Source organism: Urocitellus parryii, chromosome 12 (genome assembly GCF_045843805.1).
Source record: "Urocitellus parryii isolate mUroPar1 chromosome 12, mUroPar1.hap1, whole genome shotgun sequence".
NCBI lineage: Eukaryota > Metazoa > Chordata > Mammalia > Rodentia > Sciuridae > Urocitellus > Urocitellus parryii.
This window is the reverse complement of record NC_135542.1, coordinates 37,846,933-37,860,041: the sequence shown is the minus strand read 5'-3', so window position 1 is coordinate 37,860,041 and position 13,109 is coordinate 37,846,933. Positions and strand designations below refer to the sequence as shown.

The window sequence follows — 13,109 nt, the reverse complement described above, 5'->3', positions numbered from 1 at the left end:
TGGACCCCCATCAGGGGCATGGGCCCATGGCCTGCTCTTGGCAGTGACACTGTGGGGCCACAAGAGACAGTGACTTGGACCTCACAGCTCTGTCCCTGGGAGTAGAGGCTGGAAAGCCCCAGCGTGGGCTAAGTCCTGATTTCTGGAGAGAGAGACTGTGGAGGGAGGGACTGAGCTCCCTGCCCATCCAGCGGAAGAGCATTTAGGCGGACACCTTATTAGCACCTGTTGGTGAAGCACAGTTTACAGAAACAGCTTGCTTTTGTAGAATTCATACAACACTCAGAGGGTTCACTCCCTGCCAGTCTCTGTGCCAGCAGGACCCAGGAGGTATAAAACAGGCATGAGGAATGGGCAAGTGCCCCAGGAGCACAGAGGAAAGTGGCAAGCCATAGGCCTGAAAGGAGCTGCCTGGTCCAGGGCAGCACCTCCTCCCAGGCAACCCTTCTCCAGCGACAAGGCTGTACTCCTGCTTTTTTGACAGTCCAGGCCATGGAGGCCCCTGTGGGGACTTTGCCCGTCCCTGGAGAGAGACTGAAACCCAAATGGGGGCTTTAGGCAAAGAAAAGAGAATCAACATTTCTGAATGGTTTGTGGCCACTGAGCACAGGTAGAAGGGCACCTGGGCAGAAGCAGGGCAGCCTGACAGTAATCCAGGAGAAAGCTGCCGACTTGGGCCAGGTGACAAGTCATCAGATGCCAGATGTTTTGAAAGATGAGTCAAGAACTGTGACGGGTTATATTTGAGGTGAGAGCAGAGTGACTCCAAGGTCTTGCACCTGAACTGCAAGGACTCACGTGCAGGTCAAGGACAATGGGGCCAACTGTGAGAAAAACAAGGGTGGGGAAGAGAGGTGGGGCTTGGCCATGTCGGGTTTGAGATGCAGACTGGGCAAGTGTCACGGGACAGGTGCAGGACTACCTAGTTCTGGCAAGAGGTGCAAGGAGAGATCGATCCTCGGGGTCTTCACAGTTGGGATTTCACATCTGTGAAGCCTGGGAAAGGTGACCCAGGGAGCCCAGCAGTTTCGAAGAATGAGTATTAGGACTCCCCAGAATCAAGAGGCCAGATGACAAAGGCCAGCAATAGACCAGACAGACAGGAACAGCAGACATCTGCAGTCCTTGGGGCCACTGTCACCTCTGCACAATGATGCAGACAGCAAGATCCCAGCCCAGAGAGCCCCTGGTGACACCCACAGGAGCTCTTTATTATGTACCTTTGTGTGTAGAATCAAAGCCTCAGTGGGAGCAGGCTCACGGAAGTACTGCAGAGGAGACTGAGGAGCCCTCGTGTTGTCGTTAACCCTGGGCAAGGGCCGGAGTGAGGCAGCAAAAATGTTTCCACACACCTCTTCCAAGTGGCCCCTCGGGCAGACACCCACCGCTGGCAGGGGAAGAGCACAGGCCCCAAGGGCCCAAGGGTCATCCAGCAGGCTGGGTCCTATCCTGCCAGGACCAGACATGTGTGTCCCAGTGGCCAACAGAGAAGCAACCTCCTCATACATTCCTTTCAGAGAGAACTCCCAAAGGAATGCAAAGAAACAGACTAAACCGAGAAAAAGGAGAGTTCAGGTTGGGCCAGGTCTGCCCACTCATCCTGGAAGACACTGGGTGTTACACTAAGGCACTGGGCACAGTTAATGACACAGGACACAAGTCCAGTTTGCAAATCAAGAAAGTTTTATATGATTCAAAGGAAAAAGTTACATTACACATTCTCATTTAAATAAGAATTCAAAGTCTGTTACATAAAACATAATTATTAAACAAATTTTACTGAAACTACTGAAAAGGCTCAATGTCAAAAATCAAGCAAATCTGCTCAGGCAATAAAGTGCACAGGGGGAACCTGCCTTGCCGGCGTGGCCTCGGGCACCCGAGCACTCGCACTGTCAGCACAGGGATGCCTCACTCACCCGCTGCAGCCTACAAGGGCTTGGTTCTCAGGAGGATTTTTCAGACGGGAACTTTTTCCCAACTTTTCAGAAAGTATTTCTAAATCTAATCAGGAAGTGGAAGTTTTAAATTAATACCATTTCAATACATCTACAATACTGTTCAGAGAATGAAATGTCACAAGCAACCAAATATTCAAAGACCTTCCACTACCCCAGATCATTGGACAAACATCACTGGTATGACATAATTAAGACAACTGTCCAAACCTGATGCCATTTACGACACACACATAGTCAAAAGTGTTTATGGTGACTTAGGAGGATGGGAGGACTGGGGTGGTGGGGAAAACACAAACTATGTACAACCATCGCTCTCCTGCGACCATATCATGCCTCATGACAACAAGAACATACCATACCTGTGGAACTGTCCAAAATGTGGAAATCTCCTAAAGACACACACATACATACGGTAATGAAAAACAGTTGATACTAAAGGACAACTTAATGGGTATCAAGTAACATACAATGAAGGATCAAGAGAGGGTTATATTAGACTAAAAAGACCTGAACATGAACCCTAATTTTACTTACCCCACATGTCATCTTACCATCATTTTAATAAAGGTTAAGTGCCAATAACTAAAAGGCAAAAACAAATCCGCACAAAAAATATTCCCAGGCTACCAATATAGTGCAACATTCTGTGTTTTTTCATTTCTTCTGTTGCCTGAACTTCCAACATTTATCCAAAACCAATTCCGCCAGGCAGCCAATCTCCTGTGTTATCTGTGCTCACATGGCTAAAAAGCAGTGCCGTGTCCACGGTTTACTTGCAAGGTAGACTGTCTGATCAAAACAATATCTTTCAAACAAAATGAATGAAAGGTCAGTCAGGTGGGATTACATTGCCAGTCATGCGTAACACACACTTCCTAGTTTTTCATCCTTAACAAAGGGACTTGAACCTTGGCACCAACTGTATGCACTTGTACCTCACTTCAGATGAACTGTACTTGGAAGATCCATGCAAACTTTTTTCTAAGTAGTCATTCTACTCACAATGCAGTATGGATAAGGCCACATCAGAAGGGGTCAACTGACAATGAACAAAGCAGCCAGGTTCGAGGGCTAGCATTCTTTTGGGGGCCTCAGGTACAAACAAGAATGGTTCAGCAGAGCAATGGCCCAGATAGCAACAGCAAACAGATGCTCAGATCATGCAGCAGCCCCAGCACCAGGAGCTGGCAGTGCCCTGAGTAAACCCCCAGTGCATCCTTTACAGGTCACGCAACACACACAAATGACTAGCTCTAGCCAACCAGAATTTAGTTACATGGGCTACAGGATTGGTTGCCTGGAATTTCTCTTAAAAACATTATGAAGCTGACTGCAAAATTTTCCTTTCCTTCTTTTTAATAAGAGGCCCTTACTCAACCTGTTATTTTTTTAAAAAAATCTTAAACTGAGAAGACCTGATAATTTACGATTTTTTTTTTCTGAATGATGTACGAAGCTTACTAAAAGCAAAAGCAGAGTCATTATAAAACTTCGCTATTAAAAGCTGAAAATAAGGTGGTAAAATCATCTATCTAGAAACTGATGATTGGAGCACCAACAATATAAATATTTTTATAAAAAACAGTATAAAATTAGTACCCTGTCTCATTTCTACAAAATATGAATAGGAAGGTTGTAAAAATCCAGATTTTGTAAACTTTATTGCCGAAATGTTTGAATGCTGGTGATTTGGATCATCAAATTTTCTTCTATTTCCTTTAAAAAGAAAGAAAGACAAAGAAGGAAAGAAACTTTTCAAACTACAAAAGATACTGAACAGGGTCCCAACCAGAAAAGAAGGGTTAACACACTATCGGAACCAGCTCCTGGGCCTCTGAAGCCTTGTTTTTAGAGGAAGCCATCAGCTATTCCCAAGGAATCACAGTGACGCCCACCCACTCTCAGGAAGAGGCAGGCAGGGGAGCATGGGGGCTGGCAGGAGACTCCACCGAGGCGATTCTGTTCAACTTGCCAACCTCTGTCTGCCAGCCTGGGATCTTCTTGGTGGTCATGTGGCGACGGGCATGCTTCGTCAGGTGGTCACTGCGCATGAAACGCCGGTCACACACAGGGCACACGAACTTCTTCTCCCCTGTGTGAGTTCTGCGGTGGCGAGACAGTTCATCTGAACGTGCAAATTTTTTATCACAGCCATCCCAGCTGCAGTTGAAAGGCTTCTCCCCTGGGAGGTGAAAACCATCACATTAAAGAAAACATGCTCAGAGCCTTAAGGCGAATTTACATTCTTTAAAAATTTTGTTCATTAAAATCTCAGAATAGATTTTATTATTCAGATGGTAGGTGATCTAGAATCAAGAAGTCTTCCAAAACACATTTTCTTCCTCCCACACCTGAGAGGTAATAAATAGTCTGTAGAGCTCAAAGACATCAAATAAACCTTTCGAAGTTTATTTTTAAAATAAATCTGCTGTTACAGCTTAGCGTTAGGGACAAGATTCTTGAAAGGAATAATTCCTCCCCACCTCAGGATGAACTGCACATTTAAAAAAAAAACCCCACTAAGAATCTTTAAGACTTCTCACAATCATTAATTTCCTCTCCATATTTCTTATTTCACTGACAAAAAGGTTAGTTACAAAATGGAAAGGTTAGAGTTCAGACACCTTCTGCTACAAACTTAACGTGTTTGTTATTCAAAGTTCCAGAGCACTGGCAGGAACCCAATTGTGTCTTCCTGGAGTTGGGAGGTAAGCAAGGGAGCCTTGCAGGGGACATGGTCGTCCCCGTAACAGAGCCCACCAGGGTCTTTCTAGCCAGCAGGAGCATGCCCCTTCTGGCATCCTGAAGCCCTTCTTCACCAGGCTGCCATAATCACATGCTGCCTGCATGATCACTAGCTTGACACACTCTGTCATGCGACCTGTCTTTCCATGTCTAGTTCACCCATCTTTGTAAGCTGAACTCCTGGCACTGCACTTCCTATAGCAGGCAGCAAATACACTGTTTTGAATAAATGAGTGTTGAAGAGGTACCAACAGATATTTTTCAGAACTGAAGTAACAAGAAAATTCAGCAGCATTATAAACTTTATAATTAACACAGTAGGGCCCGAAATTTTATAGATTTTAAAGACCCCCACACATAAGGTTGCTGCTATAATTTGAACGTGTTCCCCGTATTTCATGTGGTGGAAAATTAATCCCCCAAGTCATTATGTTAACGGAGAGGTGGCATCTTTGGCAGGTGGCTAGATCATGAGGGCTCTGTCCTTGTGAATGGATTAATCCACTATGGAATGATAGCAAAGCCACTCTTGCAATAATCTATCAAAGCAAGCTCTCCAGCAGCTGCTGTCTCTCCTGTGGTGCCCTCTACCATGTCTTGATACAGCAGGAAGGCCTGGGCCAGATGCTGAGTTGATGCTGGGCCAGGCTCTTGGGATTCCTAGCCTTCAGAACTGAGTTAAATAGGCCTCTACTCTTCGCAAATTACTTGAACTCAGGTATTGGTAAGGCGACAAAAACCAACTCCGACAGTTGCCTACTTGTTCCCAGGTTCCACCACATCAACAGCACATCCAGTGTCCAGGAGCTGGACAGACCACCAGCCTTTGCATGAGATTTATAAAGACCCCTACTTGATTTTCAACTTACCAAAATGGAGCTTCCATCCACTTTACCTTATTCCAGTTTAAATGTGTTTTTTCAGGTTGGTAGAAATATATAGAAAGTGATCTTATCCAAGTAAAGTTACCCAAATCTATTTCTCATGAAAACTCCAATGGAGTGTTTACAAAATGGTATAAAAGAAGGGGATTCTCCAGAACATTCATGTTATTGAAACATAAGTACTTTGGGAAACATGAAAGGAACTTGTTTAGATGCCTGTATTTCTTATGATTCTGATAGTGTCTCTACCCAGGAAGGCTGACTGATTAAACATGAAAATCTCAGTCACCTCCCCAAATTTGGAATCCATGCCTTATATGTTCATCTGGATAGGCTCTACTAAAAGCAGAGCCTCAGCAATAAGAGAGAATAAAATCATGGCATTTTCAGGTAAATTGATAGAGTTAGAGAAAATAATGCTAAATGAAGTTAGCCAATCCCAAAAAACAAATGCCAAATGTTTTCTCTGATATAAGGAGGCTGATTCATGGTGGGGTCAGGAGGGGGAGCATGGGAGGAATAGAGGAACTCAAAAGATAGGGCGGGGTGGAAGGGGGTATGGGGTTAGAAATATGGTGGAATGTGATGGACATTATACATGTATGAAGACATGAATTGGTGTGACTATACTTTGTATACAACCAGAGATATGAAAAAAATGTGCTCTATGTGTAATATGAATTTTAATGCATTCCTCTGTCATATATAAACTTTAAAAAATTTATTTAAAAAAAAAATAAAGCAGAGCTTGCCACACCAAGGAGCCCACGAGAGCAGAGCAGAGCAGGCTGATTTCCTCAGAAGCACCCCTTCACTCTGACACAGCCATTACACCCACCCAGTGAAGAGCCAGCCATCATTACTAGTGTCAGACTCTTGTATCAGACACCAGGAATTAAATCCAGGTGAGATAAGACAAGTGCATAAGTAACTAAAAGACAAAGGGAGATGATGGGACACATAATAAACTAAGACCAAAGAAATGAGATGAGGAAACAAGCCCTTTGAGGGTCTCAGTAAGCACATGGAAAGAAAGCTGAGGGAGAAGGGTGGAAATATGGTATTGGAGAAACAGGGTCAAAGGAGGCAAAGAGAGACAGCCCCAAGACTGGCCTATGAAGTACTTGCCTCTTTGCTCAGGTAAAGAGGCAAGTAGCAAAGAGGCAAGTACTTCATGGGCCAGGCTTGGAGCTGTCTCTCCAAAGCAAATAGCCACCCCATAGCTATATGGAGGAACAGCTCCTTCTGGAATGTCTGAATACCAACATGCACTTCATGCTGCAAGCAAAGGCTGCTATGGTCAGAGGCGCACTGCACTAATTAGAAACCAGCCTATCTTAAAAGCATTGGCCATGGTGGTACACACCTGTAATCCTGCTACTGAGGCTGAGGCAGGAAGATCACAAGTCCAAGGCCATTCTGGGCAACTCAGTAAGACCCTGCCTCAAAATTTAAAAAGGTCTGCGGATATAGTTCTATGGTATAACACTTCCCTAGAATGCATGAGGCCTGGGGTTCTGTAAGACAAAAAACAAAACTCTCTCCAGTCAGTCTTTCCTATTTTATATTCCACAATCTGGACATTCTGATGGAAAGGGGGTTCCATGAAGAGTTATAAAACACATCTTTACTGAATGGCATACCTTATGTGCTTCTATGTAACATGTGAGTATCAAAAAGGCAAGTTGGACAAGTGACTATAGGATCCTTGGAAAATACAAACAGCCAGGGGTGGTGGTACATGCCTGTAATCCCAGAAGCTCAGGAGGCTAAGGCAAGAGGATTGCAAAGTTCAAAGCCAGCCTTAGCAACTTAGTGAGGCCCTAAGCAACCTAGCAAGACCATGTCTCAAAATAAAAACTAAAAAGGGCTGGGGATGTGGCTCAGGGATTGAGTGCCCCTGGGTTCAATCCCTAGTGCCCCAAACAAAACAAACAGCAGCACTACAGAGCACTCACTCACTGGACACCTGAAAAACGCTGCCCTCATCCAGAAAAGGGATTGATTCTCTAGCAGGCAGCACTCAGCCCTGTCAGACATCATGGCAGCCACCATCCTATGGAGCCTTCTAAACTTAAGTTCAATTAATGAGAAAGTAGAATTTGGTTCCTTAGTCACACTAGCCCCATTTCAAGTGCACATGGCTATCCAAATAGAACTCCCTTTTATTCACTGCAAAAAAATTCTACTGGGCAAAGCTGACTAGACAACAAGGACATCACTAGGTCATTAGAGTTTCTTGTTGTGACCTTCTGAATTAAAAATTATACATTCTCCAAAGAAAACTATTATTTTTGATATGGGAATTGAACCCAAGGATGCTTAACCACTGAGCCACATTCCTGCCCCCTTGTTAATATTTTATTTAGAGACAGGGCCTCACTAAAGTTGTTGAGGCTGGCTTTAAACTCATGATCATCCTGTCTCAGCCTCCCAAGCTGCTGGTATTTGTATTCTTTAAAAAGTATTCTAGAACCTGAACTTTTCTAGTTTAGACCGACATTCCCCCAAATCTTGTTGATGCTTTCACTAAACATGAATGCATTTTCTAAATGCAAAGAAAAACCAAGTGCGATGGCACCTGCCTGTAATCCCAGCAACCGGGAAGGCTGAGGCAGGAGGATGGCAAGTTTCAGAGGACAGCCCTTGGCAACTTGGAGACTCTATCTAAAAATAAAAAGGGCTGGGGATGTGGCTCAAGTGGTAGCGTGCTCGCCTAGCATGCGTGAGGCACTGGGTTCAATTCTCAGCACCACGTAAAAATAAAGATTATGTGTCCACCTAAAACTAAAAAACAAATTTTTTTTTTTAAAAGAGAGAGTGAGAGAGGAGAGAGAGAGAGAGAGAGAGAGAGAGAAAGAATTTTTAATATTTATTTTTTAGTTCTCGGCGGACACAACATCTTTGTTGGTATGTGGTGCTGAGGATCGAACCCGGGTCGCACGCATACCAGGCGAGCGCGCTACCGCTTGAGCCACATCCCCAGCCCCAAAAAAACAAATATTTTTAAAAAAAGGGCTGGGTGTGTACCTCAGTGGTAGAGCACCGGAGTTCAATCCCCAATACAACACACAAAGAAATAAATATGCAAAGAAACCATGAATATCTACTGCAAAACAGAGAGATGGGGCCCTGGTAAGGTACTCTAAAACTTGTTGAAGGACCACAATAATGGAGCCATCCTACATTCCACCCAGACAGGGTAGCAGTGGTGCTGATGGTTATGCTAACAATTCCAACTCCTGCAAGATCACAAGGACTTTAAAGAACCAAAGAAAAAGAGCCCCTACCCACTCCAGCAGTCCTCCAGCCTCCCACTCAGAGGTGGCTGCAGATATGCTTCCTAACCAGAGGGTCTGCTGCTCCCATTACCCTACCTGCCCAGTGCTTACCTGTGTGAGTGCGAAGATGGGCCTTGAGATGGGAGCTCTTGAAGTAGGTCTTTCGGCAGCCTGGGAAGCTGCAAACATAGTTTCTCCTCCGGGAGAAGTCTACCTGAGGGGCACAGTTTTGGCTGGAGGCAATGAACAGTGGAGCAGGGGCAAGGGGCAACAACTTGGTGTTCCCAACAGCCATGACACTGGATGGGCAGGTAGCAGGCTGGGCTAGAGTGCTCTGTGGCAGCACCAGCATCACAGTTCCCTGAGGCATGGGCGGGCCCATGAACACAGGCTGGGGCACAGGTGCAGCCTGAGGCAGGATGGGTTTGACAGTCCCCACAGACAATAGGGGAGGGGGTCTCAAAAATGCAGAGATCATGCTACTCTGTCCAGTTGTAGGGATCATTTGGCACAGGACAGGGGGACTGGTGACAGGAACAGAAATCAGAGGGGTGGTTTTCCTTGGCAAGTCATTTTCAAAATTCTTTGGTGAGCAGGGCTGAACTGCAGCAGGCCACCCCGCCTGTGGGCCTTTGTCGGTGGGGAGCAGGCCGCCAGATCCGTGCAAGCAAGGCTGACAGGAAACGGTGTTAGCAATGAGCAAACTGTCTGCAAGGCGTGTATCCTGCAAAGCTTCCAAATGTCCCAGAAACTGTGCTTCCCCTTCTCTGCTATTGGACAGTCGCTGTTCTTGCATCTGAGCAGGAGGAAAGCAGGCAGGAACAGGATTCTCTGCCGTGTGGCGGATCACACTTGTTACCAAGGCCCTGCAGCTGGGCACAGGAGCTGGTTCCTGGGGCTCGAGCTTCAAACTTGGCAAGCCCCTCTCAGTCCTCTTGTTCAGTGCTCTGGCTGCCACCGATGAAGACAGCGGGAGGGCCATGACCCTGTGTGCTTTGGAATCAGTTACTTGGGGAGGAACAGGTGTCCCTGTCGATGGCTCCATGAGATCAGGGCTCTGAGGAGGAGTTATGCACTTAAGGGGGGGGAAAAAAAGTTCCATGTGAAAAGATCTTGGTTAAATTTTAAAAGAAACTCATCTGATCACATTGCCCCAATGCCTTTTTAAGATGCATGGAGGGAAGACTGGTCTGAGCCTGCTGAAGGCCCCAGCAGCTCTTAAGGCTACGCAAGGCACCCACTGTCTCAGCTTCTCCCCATTCTGTCCTGACCCCTCCTAAATCATGCATTTGCTCTGTTGGAAGAAAAGGCAATGTCTGCTAAGGCCTTGTACGACAACTAAAATGAGCAATTTAGCTTTAGGACTATAACAAGAAAACAAACTTAAACTTCAAAATCAGAGCTTTTCACAATAATCTCAAGTCCTCAAAAAAATCTAATCAGTGGTTCTGACTGAACCAAGCCTTCAGACAGTGCCCAACAATTCCCGGGTCTCTTCAGCCGCCCCACAGAAGAACCCAATGCTGAGGTGCAAGGGACTCCCAGTACTGGATCCACTGCTCCTCTCGCTGAAGTCAGCTGCCACAAGAAGGCAGAGGTGCCACTGTTTCAACAAAGTTCAGGCTGATGCCATAGCACACGCTTTCTCTAGGAGCTGCCCACATGTCCTAATCCTGGATCGGGTCACAAGGAAAACCTAACCCTCCCACCCCCCACCAAGACTCCCCAAGAAATTAAATTCCATTTTCTTGCATTTATCTATTATCTGAGGTACACTAACCCCATGTATCTCATGTCTGGAAGGTCATGATCCCTCAGTGCACATTTTCAAGCAATGAAGGAAAAATTTTCACCCATGAACCCACACAAGAGGGGTAAGCAACCTACTTGCCAGCATCCCAGTGAATCAACCCATGAGTTGTCAATGTAATTATTTAAGCCACTCTAGGGCTCCTCTCCCCACCCCTCCTCTTACCAGAGTTGATAAAGAATGAAAGTCCTTTGGTAGCTCAGCTGCAGCTGTATCCATAAGCATGGTAGTGGTGACATCCCCAGAGTCAGAGACAGGTGTGAGGGGTCTTATCTTTAAGAGATCACCTTTCTGGGATCTTTGACCCCAGGAGCTCATGCAAACCAGAGCCTCAACTGCCTCGATGTCTGTTTGCTCCAAGATGCTGCATGTAGACCTTTCACTGTCATGCCGCTTCCTCTCCAGGATTGACTCACATATGTCCATGATGTCAACCTACAGGTGACATAACACAATGTCTTCTCAGTCCAGGGGGAAAAAGGAAAGGCACCCCCCAGAGGCACATGGACGTGCACACCAGAAGCCTGCATCCGTGCATCACTTCAAAGGCAACATGCTCTGTGTGCTAGTAAAAGACCCTCATGGAACACTGGTGACAACTCTGCTTTCAAGCCAATGTTCTGAAGACTGGACCTGGCCGGCAAGCAGTTTCCCCTGAAAACCATGACTCTTAAAAGGTTACCGAGTTCATGTTTTTCTTGGGTAAATTATTAATAAGACTAACTACAAAAATATAAGTCAAAGTGGCTAGTGTGAAGGTGTCACTTGGAAGATGAATTCATAAAAGGCCTGAGTGGTCTGCCAGTGAGCCAGATCTTTTGATGACAGCTCCTTGAGTTGGCAAAGCCACCAGAGCATCCTCCTTATAGACCATTTTTAGACTCTCTGGGGCATGCGCCCAACTCCCTGGTGGCTCAACTCTACGGGCTCCATGCAGGTAGATCCCATGGTGACTGAGCCTGCTTTCAGCAGACTGAGAAACATTAAGGCACTGGTTCTGCCCCAGCCTAGGAGGAGCGAGAGGAAGAGTGTGCATAAGGTCTGTACAACCCAGGAGAGATCTTTTCCCAGGATTGACTGGTCTCTTCCAAAAGAAAACCTTAAATCTATACAGATACCCATTTCCACTTAAATTGCCTAAGCAGCAAAACTTTGACGAACCAGTTTCCCCCCTCTCCGAGAACAGGCAGAGGTCACCTTTGCAAATGCCACTTTGCCCAACCTCTGTGGGCAGCCTGCACCACAGAACAAATGCAGAATTTAGACAGAAGCCCAAGTGGAAAAGGATCTCACCTGCTCTCCCAGTGTCACTGCGACCACCCAGCACAAGGAACTCCACAGCCCCCAGACCCAGAAGCAAAGGGTCTGACCCTCCTCGTGCTGCGTTGCCGCCAGCCGCCTTTGCCCCGCCCCTCCGCGTGCCGCTTCTCCGCCCCTTGCCCCGCCCCCTCCATGCCCCGCTCCCGCCATCTGACCTTGCCCCGCCCTCGCGTCCTGCCCCGCCCTCGCATTCCCGCCCCCGGCGTGCAGGGTTCCCGCCGACAGCCTGCGCCCCGCCCCTACCCGTGCCCCGCCTCCACCGCCCGGGTGCCGCGTTCCCGCCAGCCGCGCCCCCGCCCAACGGCCACCCTCCTCACAGGGCCCAGGTGACGTCATGGCTGGAAATAGCCCCGCGCCGGGCGGGGCCGCCGGGAACCGCGAGACAAAGCTGCACGTCCGGCTGCGCGGGGCACAGCACACGCCCCCTCCCCGCCCGGCGAGACCCTGTGCTTCCACCGGCCCGCCCAACCCGGAGCCCGCCTGGTTGCCCCAGCGGTACCTTAACCGCGAGACCCCGCACAGCCCGCACCTCCGCCAGTCCCGCCAGGCGGCGCGCCCTCGCCTCGCCCCTAGCTCAGGCAGGCGTCCCCTCCCGCGCCAGCCTCTCCACTCACCGCACGCGCGTCGCCCGGGCCCGCGGAGCCTGGCGTGTGCATGGTGCCGGCGGTTCAGAAGCAACAAAGCGGCCGCGGGCGTGAGCTCGGGCACGGCAGCGGCCGCACGTGCGCAGCGGGCGGTGATGACCGGAGCTCTGGCGGCCAGCGCGCGCCTCAGCCCGCTCGCGCGGCTCTGCCCCGGCGCGGCCCTCGCGGCGCGGGAGGGGCGGGGCGCCGCGGAGGGAGCGGCCGCGGGGGCGGGGCGCGCAGGCAAACCAAAATACGCCGCGCCCCGCCGGGGGTGGGCCCGTCGCCTTCAGCCAATCCGTGCTCGGCCCGTGCGCGTCTGGCCAATAGGCGCCGCGTGGGCCCGCGTGATCGCAGCCTGGCCGCGGCGTGATCCGGCAGGGCGGGATGCGGCACGTGTTTTGGTCGGGGCCGGGGGGCGGGGCCTAAGCCCTGGAAAGTAGGCGAAAGGTCCCGGCGGCGGCGCGGCGGCGAGCAGTGGACTG

At 48.5% G+C, this 13,109-nt stretch overlaps 1 protein-coding gene across 3 annotated transcripts; it reads right to left on the bottom strand.

The window, feature by feature from the left end:
* Window positions 1–1,676: 1,676 nt before the first annotated feature.
* Window positions 1,677–12,798, bottom strand: Klf11 (KLF transcription factor 11). Of its 3 annotated transcripts, none has more exons than XM_077791913.1 (5): window positions 12,616–12,798; window positions 10,847–11,116; window positions 8,983–9,946; window positions 3,938–4,143; window positions 1,677–2,766 (listed from the first exon to the last, which is right to left on the bottom strand). In XM_077791913.1, exons 1-5 carry the CDS (start codon window positions 12,655–12,657, stop codon window positions 2,755–2,757), a joined length of 1,494 nt encoding a protein of 497 aa, XP_077648039.1. In that variant the 5' UTR covers window positions 12,658–12,798; the 3' UTR covers window positions 1,677–2,754. The 3 variants fall into 3 exon arrangements, 2 of the variants coding, with proteins under 2 accessions (XP_077648039.1, XP_026251653.1); XR_013342287.1 differs by lacking the exon at window positions 1,677–2,766 and adding an exon at window positions 6,957–7,107 and having other exon boundaries at window positions 4,063–4,143; XM_026395868.2 differs by having other exon boundaries at window positions 1,677–4,143.
* Window positions 12,799–13,109: the final 311 nt, after the last annotated feature.